We start from the raw sequence: 21,175 nt of genomic DNA on the forward strand, positions 1-21,175 counted from the left end.
TTTTTTTATCTATTAATATTGCACATTGTGATGGACTTCTTAACTTTTTTGTAGTAGAAACTAAATTTTCTTTTGAACAATTGCGTAGTACATGTAAAAAACTATTGAAATAATTGTGAAAAATAACAATAACGTTAATCAAACAGTAGACAAACAAAGACGTTGAATATTATAGAATAAAAAAACAAGATTTCGGGAATTTTCTGAGATAAAAATCACCAACACCCAAACTGAGAAGATGTTCTCAGAAGCTCGTGAGCCGTGATTCTTAAGCGTTTGTATCAGAACTCGTAGTAACTCTTAGATTTGAAAATCCTCTATTTTTGTAAACTATGATGTGTGTGAGTTTTTTTTTACTGCACAAACTTAATAATAGAAAAATGCTTCAATATTTAACTTTAAAGAGTGGTTATTGGTTTTTAATTGATAAGTGACGGGACAAACCGTCAAAGTAAAAAGTACTTTTCAAAATAATAAAGAAAAATAAAAAAAATTACAAAAAATATAATATTATTACATTTGTAATCATATACCATAGTATATGATATTATATTCATGGTATATGAAAATACATAATTTTACTATGTATTTAATAAAACTAAAAACTGTGGAAGTGCACTGTGTTGTCATCATACAGGTGGATAACTTTGGAAGTATAAGAATTTTTAATCCAAATCAGTTTTCAACAAAAGATTTTATTTCTTTGATGTATAGATACCTAATTCAAAAATAAATAACTGTGGAGATTTGAATTTTTATCCAAATATTTAATTACCTAACATTTCCTTGCTACAATACAATTGTTTGTCTCTTCTGTGTTATACATAAACATTCCTCATGTCCTTCTTTAATTTTATTTTGTTTTCGATTTACTTTAAATTGTTGTGAGTAAAATAAAGCTTGACAATTTAGTACAAGATTCTCCATACATTTTATGTATCAGAAATTAAATGTAAGTTACTATTTATGTCTATTTACATTTTGATGAGTAATTAAATCTTTGATGATGTACTGGTATTGAAGAGTGAAACACAATTCTTCCTTAAACAATTTTTGTTAATTTGTTGTAATTAAAAAAATATTAAAAATACATAGGTACAGTTTTTTATATTACTCAATTAAATATCAAGTCAACATCACTAAAATTTGCAATAATAAAGTAATATTGTATACATACTTTATAATATATGTGATTTATTTTTGGCCAATGTTAGTTTAACATATAGCAATATAAATATATAACAAAATACTCTTAAAAGTATACACTGACACACGGTATCTACTCAGAATCGTTTTCCATATTACGAGTAATTTATCATTAAATTCAAATTGTACACATCCATATAATAATATTACAGTGAATTAGCGAGATACACTCGAGTACTTGACACCTAAGAGCGACATCCCTGGTTTATTTATATTTTGTTGTATGAGAATATAATATGTTGATCATAATTAAAGGGAACGGTAACGATAATATTAAAACATAATCGAAGCCTACCCTACCACAACGACCATTATAAAAAATATCCCCCCCCCCCTATAGAAAAAAAGTCAGGTGCTTTCACGTATATATGTACTGATATTTGTTTTTTCTCACACCTAGGGCAATACGGAAGTGAATACGAGTACGACAACAAGGCACTCGGGTGTCTGCTGAAAGGAGTTTGTCTGCGCATTATGAACAGCCCGCTGCACGCAGAAGAGTGTCTCAAGTCCGTCGTGTCGATGGAGAAGAAAATCAAGGAGGACCGTTTCTTGGTTCCATACGCGCACGTGGAGCTGGCGTTTTTGTACAAATCCAAAGGCAACCTGGACAAGGCGGCGTATTACCTCGAAACGGCAAAGTACAGTCGTTAATTTTGTCTTTGCCTGATCACATTTATTTTAATATTTAGCACGATTCGTTTATATTATTATTTATCACAGTAGAAATCGTTTGTAACGAAAATTTGGTGACATAGCGTCGTCTATAAATCAACGTCCTTACTCCGCGGTGCACCGGACGATTATTCCATGAAAACCAAAATAACGAATTCGCTTTTCAGAAAAATCTCTTCACGAAAACACAAACCCCAAATTGATCATTTTGTATTTGAAAATGTTGTTATTAGGTTATGGGTACCTACTTATATAGACTACAGTCTATTAGCACTTATTACTTGGATACTCGACTGCGATAACCCGCAGACGGGCGTTCGATGATAATGATAATTTTAAATTGTTGCCCTGCATTTTTAAGCACCTGCCTAGATAAAAGGTATATATACGTTTATACATACTATGTATATTATATATTATAAAGGTATTGAGTAGATTAATATAATTATAACTCCTTGACAGGCAAAATGGTCTAAATTTGTCTCGAATAATATCATACAATACGTCAATACACTACACTATAATTTTATTAAATTTAAATACATTTCTTTAAACATTTAACAAAAATGGCGGGCGTACAGTTTTCAATGAGTAAAAATAACACAAGTAGAAAATATAGTTATTAGATACCCACTACATACCCAATACCCACAACCTAATAATACAATTTTTAAATAAAGATATTTAATTCGGGATTTTGGTTTTGGCCTTTCGGGGAAAAAGTCCAGTAAACTGGAAGTTCCAACTAAATATCTTATTTTATTATAATTTACGAAATCTAGTGTCCGAGTAAAATTTTATTGAGAAAATATGAGAGTGCTGTTTGTGTTTTTCCTCTGACCCATGTGAAACATAGTAAATTTGTGTTCATCATAACCAATTTCATGTCGTTAGCTTTTAAAATCAAGAGTTGTGAGCATTTCAAAGTTGTAATAAATCATATAGTTATAACTCAGTTTTTATATTAAAATATTAATAAAAATTTCAAGATATTCCCTAGATTAATATTATATTTTATTAATTTTAAATATTTAAATGTAAATAACTGTGCAAGTGACGAGGTCCATGCAGAACGCTAATCTCATAGTGGATGGACGGAAGCGACACAATACTGAATACTGATGATTAAATAAATTAAATGGGTACCTAAATATTCTACGATCACTGAACATTTAATGAACCAATAGTGAGCTAATGATCCCTTAAACATGATTTGGATTGGTCTATCAAATTAATAGATTTTCCCGGCAGTCTTGCTGTTTAATGATTTGGCAAAATATATACATTGTAACACGAAAATACTAATACATTAAACACGAAAGAGTAAAATCAATTATTACATTTGTACCTGGCATACAGAATTATAAGTCACATGTAACTTATTAAACAATATAAATTATAATATATTATAAATATTATTTCTTACAAATTAAATGCTTGGTACTTGGTCGGTACGGTGCAGTGAACTGGCGGATATTGTTGTAGAGAAAATATCGATTGGTGGTAAAGGTATGATGAGTCCAGAACTGTAGGTCTGCATCAAAAGTTATTAGTAATATGATTGTATAGTAAATAATATTATAAAATGTTTGTCCCACATCGAGATCCATTAAAACCGATTTCTACGTACTACCAAAAGGCAAAAGTGAGGGGGACATTATTGACTACATACAGTATGTTTACGTTTAATAGCAGGTGCCCCCTGGTATATAACCAATGAATCACTTCATAAAGACATCTGCATTCCAACCTTAAATAATCTTTGCTATGATCACCAACAAAGAAACACACAAGACATTCAATACTCACTCAAATCCTATAATCACTCAACTATCATCCAAACAAATCTCAGACAATCCTCTCAGGCGGCTGAAAAGGAACTGGTGTAGGGACCTACTCTCTCCTTAAAGAGATTTCCACCATTGGGTGACCTTCCCTCCCGCCAATCAACCCACATACCATTTACTTATTGTACTACATGTAAATACAGATTGTAAATACAATTTTCTTTTGTCCAATAATAAATAGTTGAAAAGTTAATTTTTTTCAAACTTTTAAAATAAATGCTTTTGCCCCCCGCAACAATATTCAACTGACTTCTTCGTTTCAACTGTCTTATTCGTCGTTTTTTTACAGAAAAAATTACTCTGGTTATTCGCTGGAGACGAGACTGCATTTTCAAATCCATTGTGCTTGGACCACGTTGAACGAGCGCAAAGCCAAAACCACAACGGACCAAAACGATCTCGCGCCTGACAGTCAATTCGACGACCACCAATGAAAATACCAACATTTTACACCTACCTAATACTAATTATACATATTATTATTATTGTTGTTGTTGAACATCGTCAGTCTAGGCCATACGTTTATATTTTAATTGTGTTGAGTTGTGCGAAGTAATATTAAAATACGGATAGATAAAATATGTAATACAATATAGTCATAATATTATAGTACCTACACGCCAATCGTGTTTAGTGCGTGGTTAGTTGTTAATTTAATAATTTAATATTATATTTCTGATAAATTAATTATTTCCAAAAATGAAAAAGAAAAGACTCCAATCGACACATTCCCGTACGAAACCTCCGGACCCCTCCTCCGCCAACACCAATCCGGTAAAGTACGATTGAGCATATACCTTTTTAGCAACTAGATTGAGGGTAGAATATTTCATACAACGTCGCCACGTTATCAAATATTATTACACCAATTATTAGGATAAGAAACCTAAACGAGCCACGAGCTGTAAACCGAGACCAACTTTGTTGAGAACGTTATTAAAAATACAAGAATTGTTTTTAAAAGCTTTCGACCAATATTCAAATCGTAGAAAATAGATACGGAATATCTGATAAATCATTTTCAAGCCAACTTGGAAACAGATATCAAGATATGTACATTTAATTTATTATTATTATCAATTTCAAATCAGCAAGTATGATTCGGTAGGTACTTAATTATATGTATTACCTACTATTATTGTCATCAAATAGGTAAATTGGTAGATTTATGAAATTTTTCTATTATTGACAATGAAATCATGTTATTTTTTAACTTTCACCAATTTGCATAATGTATTTCAAAATTGTAAACGGTAACATCGCAGAGTTTCTAATGCTTAATCGTGTAGGTTTTCTTTTGTAAAGAAGACAATTTCTTTTGTAGCTCCTACAAGTTTACTCAATCTTGTCGTCATTTAGGTGTTTTATACTCAATCGTATTGTAGCCAACCAACCAAACTCGTTTATGTCATCGTGATGATGATAAATATTAAATATTTACATTTTTTGTGGTTTCGGCACATTAGCTCCATTTTTCGTACTGCAACTATAGATTCTCTTATTTTGGTTAAATCCAATTTCCACTAAACGACCAAACTATGTTTACATAATAATTTGATATATTCTGTTAAATACCTACCTATCCATAAACTACGGTGTAAATAAAAAGTCAGTTGTCGATAGCTAATGATATTATATTTGATTTCTAAAACATGATCACAAATTTGATTTTTCGCAATTGTCAAACTTAAACTAAACAAATGTTTTCGACAATTTATATTTTATTTTGATACGAAATTCGAACCCTATCTAATAGTTATACTGTTCAGAGAAATTATAAGAAAAAACGTGTAATAATCAACGTATGATAAATTGTGGCCAAGGGCTTCATTTGCATTACATAAGAGGCTACGACTGAATATTATAGATGCAGTATTTATATTTTATAGATTTGTTATTGACATTTTTTGACTAATTAGTTTATTGTCATAAAAATAACAGCATGTTGTAATGTTAAGTTTTATGATAAAAGGTGATCGTTTCTTTTGGATTTTAATTATTTTTAGCTAGAAATATATATTACATTTATTGAACATTTAAAAATAATTAAGTCTTAAATTATCTTAAATTATCTTCTAAAATATTAAAAAAATATCTTAAAACTAAAACATTACCTACCTTAACCGTTGCTGTACCTATACATTATTCCACCTGAGACCCATTTGATTTTACGGCGTCCAACTTTATGGGGGCGCAGCAAATGTTTCTAATATCAAATGTATTTAGAGACTCCAATCTAAAGTAATTCAAATTATATCAAAAACCCAATTCTAAGGGGCTTTTCGCTCAGATTTAAAAATACCCACTGCCAAAAATCTCTATTATGAGCAGTTAATCGCCTAAACCGCCACCCCAACTTCCTAACGATCTATAGATCCTATTCTCGACCTACTTTGTATCAGAGGATTGAGGAGTACAAAGAGGGAATTGAATATCCATTATTAAAACATTCAAACAAGTTCGCAACACCAATGTGAATCAAATTACGCCACTGGGTGGGTTAGATATACTATATGAAAGAAAACATTCCTACAGCGATTATATTAATTGCTCATTATTTTGAACATTATGTTTTATAATTTAAAAGGTCATGTTGATTGCCGCTATTGGTGAAGGTGGGGGTGAGGTCTCCGATTACGAAAATTATATTACTTATTTTTTTCTTTTGCAATTAATCATTGTTGTTATTGTTGTTTAATACCATTTAAATAAAATATATATTATATTTAGATATACCTATACATTATTAGGAATTGTTTTATTTTTAAATTTTGATTGTTATTTTATTTATGGCTAAGGCTAAGTAGCTTATAGTTTTTATTGTATTATGTTTAATTTAGTTTTTATATATTATTATTTACTTTTCATGACTGTTTGAAATGAAACATTATAGTACTTACCTAATTATTACGATTCTGAAACTTATAGATGAAAAGTCAAATTGTATTTAAAGATATAAGAAATATACATATTATGAATAAAATGTTCAGTTTTCTTATTAACATTATAGGTAATGTAATTCAAAAAGAACCAAAATATTTTTAAAATTATGTCATGTCTAAAATATACTAATAGCCAATAGGTGTAAAATTGTTGAAGATCGTTTCAAAAATCGATGGCTTCTTCATTTTTTAATTACAATATACAACACATTCTGATTTTGTCAGAAGGAAAACTTACCTAAATATTAACATTTTAGATTTTGAGCTGAGCGATGAGTGTGTTGCTTTTACAATAATGTGTGTTCTTAAAAAAAAAACAAGGAAAAACTTCTTTTTTTCCAGACCAAATATCTACAGTAGTGCAAACAAATTATACATCTTTTAATTATTTTTTAATTTATTTTTTTTCTTACAAAATTTCCATTTTCCGACAAAAGTAACGACGGCTTATAACACGAAGTGCACAATCAGATATTTATATTTAAGGTATTAAACATTTTTGAAAAATATGGGTCTTCAACACATTTTAAAAGAATCATTGAATATAAAAAAAACTAATCATTTCAGTTTCGAAGTTTTCTTGACTTATTTTAACTGACAGCTGTTTTAATTTTTTGATTTGGTGTTTTGGTCGATTTTATATAATTTTTATATTCTTCAACAGCATCTGGGCCATGTCGGCGACTTAAACGCTTGACAAAATTAGAAGATGAATTTCCATAACCTTTTAATCCTACGATTTTTAGCTCACATTTTACACATTGTACTACAACTACTGTTTTATTTTGCTGAGAACATGATTTATCATTCAAAAATTAAAAAAATTATCATCAATTGATCTTGGAGGTGAAGAAATAGGAAGAGTTGGTAGAAAGGAAGATGTACTGGAGCTTGGTGATACAGAATATCCATCACTGTCACTCATTATATTTTTTTGTAGTTACATACAAATACAGACAATACAGTTTTATAGATTACACGAGATAAAACTAAAAAAAATAACAAAATGCAATCAACAAGAAAACCAACTAAATACTCATAATATTTTATTGTGTGTTTGCAGAAGTTTAAAGTTGAAGATAAGAAATTAGGACGTTAAATCTAGAAAAAAATACCTTCTAACATGTGTCAGATAAAAAATACACAACGCCTTATTACACCAACAATTATCATCATTTTACTGTTCTATTTACTTATGTAGATATTGTTATTTCATTTTTCGATACCTGTGTAAATGCTGTTGGAGTAAATGTATGCAATGCAACAAATAAATAATCTAGTAATATATTTCTATTCTCGTATAATATATATGTACGTACTAGTATTACATACGTCAATATAAGATTGTATATAAATGAAAAACGATAATATTGTTCATAAAATATTTTTCTTTTTTATGTATTTTACATATTGATTATTTTATCTAAATTCCAATAGATAGACTTAATTTGAATGAATTTCGTAATTGTCTGTTTTATTTTTTACATTTCATTTAGATATAGGTACGCATTATTAAGATTAGTTTAAACATTTAGAATATATTGTTAAAAATTGTTCAAAAATTCTGAGATTTAAGATGCTAATAAAGTTATGTCACGAACGTTATGAATATATTTAATATATATATATATTTATATTATTTTTAAAATATAAAGAACACAATTCGATTAAAATGTATCATTAATGAACACAACGAATGCTTGGAAATAATACAAAATCAATTTAGGTGCTTACCTACTGTTGAATATAGTAATAATAATTATAATAATAAAAATAATGATAATAATATAAATAATAATAATAAAAATTTATACATCGAAATTATCAAAAATTAAAAATATAATAATATATGACTATGATCTGTTTCGTGTATCTTAAAGACATAGTTATTCTATGTTGTTCGTATGCACACTTGGCATCTACTGATGCGAGTGCGGCTATCGTCCTTCTTCAACGTTTGCCTCTTAGGGCTGGTGAACTGTTCGTCGGGGTCGATGGTGGCCATCCAAAAACTCATGGTGTTGGCAAAATAATGGCACGTTCCTCGCGCCCCATTACACTCGATGAACGGCGTTGCCCTAAAGTCTTCCAGACACGAACCTGGACTGGCTAGTGATTGACCGCCACCTTCAGCACCCGCGGCCGTGTGCTGAAACCAAACACAAATAAACAATAAAACTACCATTGTAATAGATTTAGGTCAAATTAACGGCCAATTGTGCCAAAAGTCGTGTACATATCTAATCTTACAAGAAAACAACTAGAAAGATAGGGGGCATTGAAAGCCGGTTAATATGACGATTTTCTTGCCTAGGTAATTGAATGAGTTCGATTCTGTGACAGATCGATCATATGCATAAATCGGTAAAAATGTCAAAAAAAATGTGAATGTTTAATATTTTGGGGAATAGTAAGCTCCGACGAGAGTAGACTATCTTCCAAAATAGACGTAGTGTTAAAACCTACACTATACAGATAATGTTGACTATACTAGATAATATGTTCTCCAATAGGCCATAGGTACTAGTTTTTATGGTATTATGAAAGAAAGTTTGAAAAATAAATAACAAAATAATCATATTGTTTTTTTTTAATATCAGACTTATAATATAATGATATGTTATAATAACATATTTAAAATGCAATTCAGTTATATAAATAAAAATAATTATAAATTTAAAAAAATTGTGCCTTTTTTTAGAAATTTTTTTTATTGCTGTCAAAACAACTTAGGAGAAATCTTGTATCAAAATATGTAAAGTATTAATTTAACTGTAACACGTACATTACTATCTATATCGATATAGATTACAGATTGAAATTACAGTTATTATAGTCATATTTTGATGAAACAGTTGCCTCTATACAGAATACAGATGCATGTATATTGCATAATATTACCGTACATTCAAATATAATTGTTTAAAATTCACCTTTTCCAATCAAATCATTTTGATTTAACTTTTTTTTTGGATTACCTATTATGTAGGTACTTTCCAGTTTTCGACAAGCTAATAATGATTTTTTTTTTCAAATTTCGTCTGTCCTGCTAAGTGCGTTCCACAGTGCACATAAACTACAACATCTACCTGCTTCAATGAAAACTTACCATCACAAAACTGTATCCAATCCACAAACCTTCCCAACCATTGGGACAGTCGGGAATTGTTGACGCCTGACTGTGTACGGCAATCACGTTGGCAGGAGCTTCGCATACGACACATCTATGAATGCATTACAATGGTAAAAAATGAAATACGACGATTGTAAATATTACTCTGCAACAATTATGTAATAACGATGATAATTTTTACCTAGAAATATATTTTTGAATATCGCTTTCTTCGACTGGCATCATCGGTAACGGTGCATTGGTGCTGAGCCAATACGACTTGTCGTTTCTACTGGCATAGTTGCATACGTTGTTAAAGTCACAGAACAAAAATGGCATGGTGGAGAACTTCCGGATACAAGAACCGGCGAATCCTGAAAACAACCAAATTTGTATATTGATATTTTTGATTGTATATTATAATTATGAAGTAGGAATACTCTAATTATGTATTTAGAATTTATTTAATACAAAGAAGACACATACCTATGGCATGTTATGCACCTATTATAGGTATAATATATGTATAGACAGGGGTGTATTGGTAGTTTGGTACGTATACGCGGGTAACGCCGTATACCCGTCAGCCGATTTTCGATTCAATGTAAATGATCAGTAATATAGTTTGCAATGATTTAACAATCATTAGAGTAACTCATTACCATCACAAAATTAAGACAATTAGTTAATTAATCAACCAACCAACCATGGACCGAATATTTCTAATACAATTTATTCTGGGCCTGGTATATTTAAATGTATGTAGTTTGTATAAACTTCTAATTTAGTTCAAATAATACAGGTCCTTTCATACTACCTATACCTACTAGATTAACTATAGGATAAATTAAAGTACTTAACAGAACGATACTCAATTAACCAAGACCATGTAATGGTGAACAGGATGCGCTATTCCGAATGTCACTACATTCTAAGAATCTTTTTTTTAACAAAAATAGTTTTATACCAAGTATCTTGGAATTGCGAAACTACCAATTGTTCACAGTTACCTATAAGAAAATCATTATCCATGCTAAAGTGCTTTAAAAAGTTCAATTATTTAACTATCCTAATTTTTAATAATCCATTGAAAAATACACAAAAACCTAAGCTTTAATAATGCACAGAAAAAATTATTTAATCCAACAAAAACATCTACCTACACTCCAGCATAGATAATATTTACTTCTATTTTTCTAAGACAATTAGGTGATCTTAGTACATCACAAAAGTATTCTCTCGAGCAAACCCTATTTTCACTGGGAATTATGGTCTTTACCGATAGTCCGTATATTATTTCTATCACAGGATAACGGAAAATACAATACTATTATTGAATGGTACTATAAAATAATAACAATGATTATTTTCAAATAAATATAAAAAATTACCTAAATCTTGATTATGGGATTTTTCATTGCCTTCAATGTATAACAAACTAAATCCATCCCAGAGTTGTGAGTGGTTTGGTTCGCATTGAGGTATTGAAGAACTTTGACTATGTTTTACCAACAAAATGCCTGTTGAATAATTTGGTTCTGATTCACAAGATCTACCAGGAGGTCCATCGTTACCTCGTAGACCCGGTGGTCCCTGAATACACATTAATAAGTTAAGTATAGTTTAAGTAATATACAATATATATTATATATTCATGTATAATACATTAGTAAGATTTTTATTTGATGTTAAGTGTCGCCATTTAGCTTTAAGTTTCTAACTATTTATGCACTTTTTAAATTAATTTTTAAAAAACAATCATAAGGTTTGATTGTAATCAAATTCTATAGATTCCTCTTCAATACCAATGGTATAGGTATTTAAGATGAATTAAAAATACTTTTTAAAAGCTAATAAATGTGTTATTGTATTAATTAATGTATTTCATATTAATTAATATGTGATTGTACAAAAAATTGATTAATTTAATGATTCACCAATTAATGATAAACCTATCATGGATAACTTTTTCACTAAATATTAAATATTTAAATATTAAGTTATTGTTTATTCAATCCAGCAATCCAGTCTACTATATACCTAGAAATCTATACATTTTAATAAATGCAAATTTGTATTATTTTTGTTTTTTCGTAAGTTACAAGTTAATAAAGTTTCTGCATAACCATATACTATTTATACATCAAAACTATATCGAATTGAATAATATTTTTATTTTAATGTTTTGCCACATACGAATAGGTGCATTAGTTTAATTCATGTAAAATACCATGTATGTTTTGTAATTACATAGTGTAAAAGCAATTCATATACCTAATAACTATTGTTAATTATAGCATAACCCACTTGTAAGCCTGGAAGCCCTTCTACTCCAGGTTCACCCTTTTCACCTTCCGAACCAGGAGGACCAACTGGACCATTCAAACCAGGAACACCTACATATTGAAATAAAAATAAAATATAAGTTATTCAGACAATTTTAAAAGGTATTGACTCTTACCAATATTTCCTTTTAATCCTTCTAAACCAGGAAGGCCATCAATACCTCGATCTCCCTTTTCACCCGGCCAACCAACAGGTCCTAAAATAAAAATCATAAATTTTGATGAATATATCAGCTTATTTAACAACATAATTATAAGTTAAAATTGTTTATAAATATATTGGGACTTAATTACTTTAAAATAGCATAATTATATTAAATGTATGTAAGATATTCAAAATTTAAAATACCAGGTAATCCACGTTCTCCTTTAGATCCAGGTGGAGGTGCTAAACCTGGATCACCTTTATCACCTTTGATTCCAGAGATTCCAGGCATACCTTAACACAAATAAAAATAATATGTTTAAGAGTTTTTATCATGTTTTAATAATCATTATTTACGACATTGTTGCTAAAAATTATTCATTAATACTATGTCAATTTTTGTTGTTCTATGATTAAAATCTAACTAAGTATTAATTCTTTAGTTTTTAATTTGTGGAACAAACCTATTTTCCCTGGAACCCCAGTCAATCCTCTGTCGCCTGGTAAACCTTGTACACCTTGTATTCCTTCAAGTCCTTAAACATGCAAACATTTATACCACTTTACTAATGTAAAAATATAATAAAACAATATATTAAACATAAAGGATAGCGGTAGCTGGTAGAGAATATTAAATGGCCACAGAAACAGTCAAGGATCCATCGGAATCATTGCATTGTTCCTATTCATTCATTTGTATTATATTTAAAATAAGTTCAAATATAATTTTTTGTTTACCTGGATAACCTCTATCTCCCTTATCGCCTTTAGATCCAGGGTAACCTGGTTCTCCTAAAATTAAAAAAATTAACTCATTTTAAACTAAAATTAAATCAATTGTTATATTGATAGTTCTACATGAATATGTTTCTACACATATAAAGATTAAATTTAAAATAATGTAAAATAATTACCTGAAAATCCTACATCTCCCTTATCCCCCTTTTCACCGAAAGGTGCAGGGTTTCCTGGTTCTCCTTTGAATCCTATAATTAAATAACATTTTTATTAATAATTATTTTTGGTTTAGCATCTATAAATACCTATTTTAAGCCATTCGCATTATAATTAATTTAGTTGTTTCATAAAAATTGAATTATTAATTAATAATTATAGTACCCATTAATCCTGGAGGACCATCCTTGCCTGGAATACCTGGAAAACCATCTGATCCTGGAGGTCCAGGGAAACCTGAAAAATATAGTGTTATAATGATGATAATTTAAGATAAACAAGAAACAATTTTAATTTATGAATGGACTTTTTTGATGTCAAGATTCCAGATTTTCAGATTTTCAGATTTTATGAAATAAAATATGATAATATTTACCGAACTTGATAAGTAAGCACATACAAAATTAAACTAGGTATTTAAAATAAAATAGTAAATAAAATATTGTAATTATACTTTTTTTATAAAAAATAATAATAATAAACAAAATGCAAAAAATAAGGTTTGAAAATTTTATTCAGTTACATCATAAAATGTATTATTTTACCTGGTGGTCCAATTGCTCCAACATCACCTGGTGAGCCGGGGAACTGGAAATATTAAAAATTGTATTAAATTACAAACAAAAAATGTTAAAACTTATCAAATTGATAATAATTAAAAGTTAATAATTGTTAACTAATCCCAAACTGAAAGTTGGAGATAATTTTAAAATAAACTAGTACATTAAAATAAGTAATAACAATAGTACATACACCGAATGGTCCTACGGAACCAGGTAATCCTGGTAATCCTGGTAGTCCTTTGTCCCCTGAAATAATAATATATAATAACTATTAGTGTTATTGTTCATCATTTCTAAATAAATATTTATATATTTATCCACGATTATATCATTATAAAGTATAAGCCTTTTAGATATTGGTGTTGACATACATATATAGAAATAGATGGAAAATTTGTCTCAAGGGATGGGATGCATGGTCGTGGAAAACAAATTTAGAGAAATAGCTTGAGTTTTCTCATAAGAGTAAGAGAGATGGTACTGTTCAGAGGACAGCCAGTACAATGCAGTGCTCAATCCTTGTAACAAGCTCCTCTACTTTACACTCATTATCATGCTTAATATTCTGTACTCTATACTCTACCTATAGGCTATAACTANTATACGTAATATGCAAAAACATGCATTTTTATGGAAAATATGCACTTGTACCCAAAATATGCAAAAATATGCAAAATAAAAATTTGTAACATTATTTGTTTAACTATGATTGATGAAAATCCATTTACTACATGTAATAGCTTATAAAAATATGAATATGCATAATATGCTAAATCCGGTCTTTAGCTATAACTCTATGCTGATACAAATACTACCTATTGTCTAATAAACATATAAGCTGAATGATATCATTACTAATTAGTATTGATTACTATTACTACCTACCAACCAAAATGTTTTATTTTTAACAAAATATTATTAATATGTCATGCTCATACAAGCAATTCGTTTTTACAAGTACCTATTTAAGTAATTATATCTACTATAAATATATAATTTTGTATATAATATTTAGTATTTATTTTAAGATTTAAAGACCCATTTTCCATTCAAACAGTACCAGTAAAATATGTAGATTGATCTCATAACACAATATGAATTTTTAAACCAAGTTAATTACCCTTGTTGTGTCTTCTATAGATCCTACTAAATTTGTTTACCAAAATTTGACTTTAAAATTCAAAAATATTTTTTAATTTTTGTATATTTAATAGTAATAGTAACGCCTCTACACTACAGATAATTAAATGCAAAACATTTTTACATTTAAAATTTCATTATCAATATATCATGTAAAAACAGTGCCTAATGTATTATTCCTTCATATTTTTCAATTGTTTGTAATTTGTATAATATTGATATTATTAAAGTTTCTACAAAATGTTTATAATTATTTGGTTTGATTAGGAACCAAATTAAAATAAACAACATTTTTAAATGCTTTACCTTTTTCTCCTGATAAACCAGGTAGTCCATCTCTGCCATGTTTACCCAATAATCCTAAACAAAAAAATGAAAAAATATTATTACATTTTTACAGTAGATTAAAAGTCTATAGTTAATAAAAATTAATAACATTAGAATTTAATCTAAACATTTATAAAACATTTTATGTAATATGTTGTTGTTATGGCTATAGTCTATGTAATTAGTATTATCTTACCTGGTAATCCCTTTTCTCCTTTGACTGTTGTTCCAGGGATGCCTGGCAAACCTTGGGGACCAACATTACCTAAAACACAAGAGAAACATGGAAGAATGTAATAATATATTTTTTTGTTAACAAATTGACATTTGTTATCATAATATACCTTTTTCGCCTCTTGGGCCAGAGGGACCTGGATAACCAGTTGCACCTGGTAATCCCATGTCACCCTTTTCTCCTTCAATACCAGGTGGCCCACTCGGTCCTAAACAGTAAAATAATTCACATTATTTATGTAAAATTAAAAGAATACTTTATTTAGTTAAAATATTAAAACAAAAATCGTAAAAGTAGATCTTTATTTATTAATTCCTGCACTTTTAGGATAAAAAGTATTCTTACCAACGGGTCCTATTAAACCAGGTATTCCTGGAAAACCTGGAGGCCCTGGTTCACCTTTATCTCCTTTTATATCAACTGCAGGACCTGTTAATCCTCGGTCACCTAAAATGTATCACACAAAATTAAAATTAAAGATGAATTATATTAACCCATTTTATGGTACTTTAAATTAAAAATCGGACAATATATTACCTTTATCGCCCATGGCTCCTTTTAATCCAGTTGGGCCAATTAATCCTAGATAAATAAATCAAATAATTAATATTTGCAATATCGATTATATTTAATGATATCAATTTTATAAATAAACGTAAAAATGCCACTAATGAGCTTATTTATCATACCAATCAAGCCTATTAAAATCAAATTCAAAATCAAATATTTTTATTGTGCATTGTTAAATCCTAAAAAGTTAGGTAGCACAATTAGCATGTTAAGTTGATTTGTCTTAATTTTTATAACATTTCATTTTCAATTAATATAAATGTTTGTTCATAATTAAAATATTAACATAATCTAAAATCTGATACCTGGTAATCCTCTTTCTCCTTTCTCTCCGTCTAAACCTGGTATTCCAGGGTACCCAATATCACCCTTTTCACCTTCTTGTCCAGGAATTCCTGGGTAACTAAAAACCATAAATATATATATTTTTTAAAAGGAATAATTTATTATAGAGCTATAAAGACTAAATTAATTTATTCATATAATATATTTTTACTGTACCCTGCATTGCCTTTCATTCCATCTAAAGCATCCATTCCCGGAGGTCCTGGTGTTCCTGGGACTCCTCGAGGTCCCTTTCAAAAACAAATAATTCAAGTGTCAAGGTTAGGTCAGGTTAGGCTGTCAATAATTATTCTACTTAATCAATAAATAAATATTCTTATAACAATATATTCTTCGAATATAATGATTATATTATTATTATATTATATTATATTATATACATGTATAACATTTTGTTTAGTTTATGATCATTTCAAATTATTATCTTATACAATTATAAACATCATAGTAGTCCACACTTACAGTGTCACCTTTCATTCCTGGAACACCAGCAACTCCAGCAACTCCTTTTTCACCATCATTTCCAGGTCGTCCGTCATATGCAGGCGTTCCGGGTTCTCCCTGAAAGATACGTTATATAACATCAAGTTTTATTATTAAATTATGTAATAATGAAATAACGAGGATAAAATGTGATTCTTAAAAATTAGGCTAGTATATCATGAATATATTTAAGTTATTAACAGAACACATATTCTGACTAACAAAATGACACAACTACAGTACAAATTAAAAATATACATTCATTTAATATTTATAATATCTACTTTCTATCAAATTCAAAATTTAAATAATATAAATTTAAAAAAAAAATGAACACAAAATAGAATTGGAAATATGTTTTAACACGGCTATAAAGCTATTTAGCATCCTTAATTCTTTTTTTTTTAAATATAATTTCTATCTATACAACAATTTAATACAATAAGTAATTTTGATAATATTTACATAGCGAGATTGACAGATGGGGGAGGGCATTCAGTAGTGCCACCCGAAAAATTAGATAAGAAGATCTCTAGGTCAGGAGCGTTTAAGACGTCTCTAGGGGTTATCGGGGGTTGTTAGAGAAGATAGGCGTTTGATTAATGGATTGTTGTGTTGGATTAACTTGGAGTGAAAGGAGACGTAGAAGGACTTTGTTAGTTGTGGGAGCGACGGAATGTTTAGATCTTTGTGGAGATTATTATTTGTGATGAACCATGAAGCAGAGACAATTTGCCACAGACAGATAGACTGGTATGCCTGAATTGTTCTCGTATTGGACGGTTTGGCAGAGCCCTAAATCTGGATGCTATAGGACGAAACAGGTCTGAAGATAGCTTCGTATATTAGTAGCTTATTATTTATTGTTGTCTTAGATCTAAAAAGTGGGCGGAGTAAATGGAGTCTGGAGTTGACTGCTTTTCTTTTGTTTTTAAGGGGTTTGGCCCATGTTAGGCATCTGTCAAAGGTTAAACTTAGGTATTTTACTGTCGGGGTGATTGGGATTTGGTTATTATTGGACGAAATAGAGGGGCAGTCACCTGGTCTAAGAGAGAACACGATAAAGGATGATTTGACTTCATTGACTTTGATCTTCCAAAGGATGATACCATAATTGAATCGAGTTAAGATGATTTTGTAGTCGAAGAGATACTACCCGAGGGCTATTGTTGGAAGCCAGGATTATCGTGTCGTCTGCGTAAGTACTCAGTGTTGTATGTGGAGAGGCCGGGGTGTCGTCTGCGAATATAGAGTATAGGAAGGGACCTATGTCACTTCCTTGAGGGACTCTAGGTTATATTTGAAAAGTTGACGAGTAGCTGTTGTTAACGCGAACACAGAATGAGCGATTTTCGAGGTATGATTTTAAAAGAAGGTATTAAGTGGCAGGGAGGAATTGTTTGAGTTTGAAGAGAAGTCCTTCGTGCCACACCTTGTCGAAGCCCTCAACCACGTCAATGAGTAAAGCCGCATAGTAAAGTTTTGATTTAGTCGACAGTGTGGTTTAGTTGGTGGATGGTGGAGATGAATCCAAATTGGTGGTTTGGGATGATGTTGGATTTGTCCGATAGTGTAAGTAGCCTTTTGAGGAGTATTTTTTCAAAAATTTTAGAGGGGGGAGGAGTGAGATTGGTCTATGGGAAGATGGTATATCAGGCGGTTTGTCCGCTTTTGGAATTAGGATTATGTTTGAATATTTCCAGACTGTAGGAAAGTAGCATAAACGAAACATAGAGTTGAAAATTATTACTAGTAGAATGATAGATTTATCAGGGAGGTGTTTGACAACTAAATTGGTTATTAGGTCGTGCCTAGGGGCTCTTTTGGTTGGGAGTTTACGGATGATGTATTGAATTTCACCCGGGCTAGTATGTTTTGCAGGGAGGGCCATAGCAAGAGCGGATTCAAGAAATCTAGTAATATTTAGAGTATGAGTTATGTGTGAGATGATATTATGTGATATAAAACGTTAGCTAAGTGTTTGGTGAAAATGTTGGCTTTATCGGAGTCGGAGGTGGCAATAGTTGTTAGGCACACGGAGTGGGGGATAATAGTTTGTGATGGATTAATTTTTAGTGGCCTTCCATAAGGACGACTCTTTGGTTGAGAAATATTGGTTATAATTTTGACAACTTTCGTTATTGAGTGTTAGAATAGCTTTGTTTAGTTTATTTTTCAGGTAATTAAATGTTGCTTGGTCCGATGGGTATTTGAATCTATGCCATTGGGTTCTGGCTCTACGTTTATCAGTAATTTAGAGCATGATATGGGCAGGAATATTAGTATTATTCCGGAGTGGATGGTGGCTGCTTGAGGCAGCGGAGGCAGGATTTTGAATAGTGGAAGTTAAGGAAAGAATAGCACTGCTAATTTCAGAGGTAGTTTTTAAAGAGGGTTTAATGTTTATGTGGTCGGTTACTAATTTTTTGAATTTAAGCTGTTTTACTCTGCCAGAAGTGAGGGAAGGTTTAATTTGTTTGTGGCCCAGGCACCCTCCTCAAGATAAATTGGGGTGTGGTCAGAGGAGAGATCATTTAAGTTTGATATGGATGAGTGTAAGTGGTTTGGAATTTTGGAAACGAATACATCAGGGATATCAGGAAGTCTGATAAGATCAATGTGTAGGAGAAGGGGGAGAGATTGCTGAGTAGTTCATAGAGTCTAAGACAGATTTAAGTGCACGGCCTCTGGTATTAGTGGAGCAGTTTCCCCAGTTTGGGTGTTTAGAGTTGAAATCCCCTCCAACTATGAATTTTTGACCTAAGGTGGAAAAAAAGGTTTGAAAATCGACAGACGTAATTTTTGGTCCAGGGGGACAGTAGATTGCGGAAACGGTAATGGTAGTAGTATTGTCAAAGTCGACTTGAATTTTAGTGGCTTTTAAGTAGGGTTCAGAGTGTGGGGCTAATGGATGATGGGATAAATTGTTTTTAATGTAAATAGCGGTACCAGCATGAGCAGTACCGTCCGGATTGCAAGTATGATAAACATTATATCCAAAAATGTTTGAGTGAGATGAAGGGGTGAAGTGCGCGCGTTTTGGAGATAAGGGCAATGCCAATATTTTTAGCTTCGAGTAAACATCCTTAATTAAAAATAATAATTCATTGTACTCAAAAAATTATACTTATTAGAATTAGCTTTGAAAAATATATGTTTAGTATATTTTCTTAAAAAGTTAAAGTATTTGAAATTGTATTAATTTTTCTTACATATATATTCTACCTAAAAAAGTTACCCACTAAAAATCACTTAATTATATTTAATAGTATGGTAATAAACTGTAAATATTGTAGATATTAGATGATAAATAATATATAATATTAAACCCATTATATAAAATATACCTTTTGTCCTGACCATCCTTGTAATCCAATACCTGGGAATCCAATGTCTCCTTTCATTCCAGGTAAACCTAAAAATTAAATATATTATAAAATAACTACCATCAAATTCACAAATTTAATACTTAGTGAATAATGAAATAAATGTTATATTCTAATATGGTAGGTAGATCGAAATTTTACGTTTGCTTATGTATTTGTATTCTGTTAAATATAATAGAATACATTTATAATGAGTCTTACAAATATATGTTATATAGGATTAAAATATGATGTATTTAAATTATAAAATAATCATAATAATATTATAAAGACAAATTTGGTGTTGGTTAGTTAAAAGGAAGAAATTTGAGAGGAACTTTTGAAATTAAAATGGAATTCCATATTTTTCATTTATAATTCATAATTTTTAATATAATTTATTTATGGATCGATTACACCATTATGTATCAATATTCGAAAGAGCAAAAGACATTTGAGTTTTGATTTGTATGATTTAAAATATTGACAGTGTACATAATATAGTATCATATATAGGTACTCCACATGCAAATAAAAGGCACATGGCACATACTAATTACCCATTATTTGATAGTGAAAGTATTCTTGATAGATACATATTTATTACATCAAAGTTAAACCTATATTTAAAATACAATTTTGAAATAAATTCATATTTGATGTGGGTTGGTAGGAATTTAACATAAGATAATTAAATCTGATTTTGAAACAGCATTGAATTTTTCTATTTAAAGAATATTTCTTCTGAAAACACACATCAATATTAAATATTATATTGTACCTACATTGAATTAGTATTTATTTCAATCTTTGACTACCTAGATATTTATTTGTTTTATTCACATCATAATATCTATAAATGTTAAACAAATTCAAATAAACATAGGTCACAGTTATAATAACCCTTTTAATAAATAATAA

General features: G+C 29.8%; 2 protein-coding genes across 5 annotated transcripts in view; one reads left to right on the forward strand and one right to left on the reverse strand.

Annotated features, from left to right (window-relative positions):
- LOC111035784 (tetratricopeptide repeat protein 39B-like) overlaps window positions 1-6,373 on the forward strand; it is a 54,692-nt gene extending 48,319 nt beyond the window's left edge. For both annotated transcript variants that reach the window (XM_022317559.1, XM_022317558.1), the window contains exons 13-14: window positions 1,607-1,847; window positions 4,018-6,373. In XM_022317559.1, the coding sequence (XP_022173251.1) occupies window positions 1,607-1,847; window positions 4,018-4,162 (386 nt within the window). In that variant the 3' untranslated portion in view covers window positions 4,163-6,373. The remainder of the gene's footprint in view (window positions 1-1,606; window positions 1,848-4,017) is intronic.
- Window positions 6,374-7,938: 1,565 nt separating this feature from the next.
- The window catches only part of LOC111035781 (collagen alpha-2(IV) chain), a 54,826-nt gene continuing 41,589 nt past the window's right edge, over window positions 7,939-21,175 (reverse strand). Inside the window, exons 38-59 of one of the 3 annotated variants that reach the window (XM_022317554.1) lie at window positions 20,237-20,304; window positions 16,869-16,967; window positions 16,563-16,636; window positions 16,367-16,464; window positions 16,029-16,073; window positions 15,837-15,938; window positions 15,601-15,699; window positions 15,453-15,521; window positions 15,236-15,289; window positions 13,980-14,035; window positions 13,772-13,814; window positions 13,392-13,463; window positions 13,187-13,258; window positions 13,011-13,064; window positions 12,737-12,808; window positions 12,477-12,566; window positions 12,244-12,324; window positions 12,090-12,178; window positions 11,174-11,375; window positions 9,985-10,156; window positions 9,780-9,894; window positions 7,939-8,819 (exon numbers count right to left, since the gene is read on the reverse strand). In XM_022317554.1, the coding sequence (XP_022173246.1) occupies window positions 8,562-8,819; window positions 9,780-9,894; window positions 9,985-10,156; window positions 11,174-11,375; window positions 12,090-12,178; window positions 12,244-12,324; window positions 12,477-12,566; window positions 12,737-12,808; window positions 13,011-13,064; window positions 13,187-13,258; window positions 13,392-13,463; window positions 13,772-13,814; window positions 13,980-14,035; window positions 15,236-15,289; window positions 15,453-15,521; window positions 15,601-15,699; window positions 15,837-15,938; window positions 16,029-16,073; window positions 16,367-16,464; window positions 16,563-16,636; window positions 16,869-16,967; window positions 20,237-20,304 (2,084 nt within the window). In that variant the 3' untranslated portion in view covers window positions 7,939-8,561. The remainder of the gene's footprint in view (window positions 8,820-9,779; window positions 9,895-9,984; window positions 10,157-11,173; window positions 11,376-12,089; window positions 12,179-12,243; window positions 12,325-12,476; window positions 12,567-12,736; window positions 12,809-13,010; window positions 13,065-13,186; window positions 13,259-13,391; window positions 13,464-13,771; window positions 13,815-13,979; window positions 14,036-15,235; window positions 15,290-15,452; window positions 15,522-15,600; window positions 15,700-15,836; window positions 15,939-16,028; window positions 16,074-16,366; window positions 16,465-16,562; window positions 16,637-16,868; window positions 16,968-20,236; window positions 20,305-21,175) is intronic. The other 2 variants (XM_022317553.1, XM_022317555.1) reach the window with 2 other exon arrangements.

Source organism: Myzus persicae, unplaced genomic scaffold (assembly GCF_001856785.1).
Source record: "Myzus persicae strain clone G006 unplaced genomic scaffold, MPER_G0061.0, whole genome shotgun sequence".
NCBI lineage: Eukaryota > Metazoa > Arthropoda > Insecta > Hemiptera > Aphididae > Myzus > Myzus persicae.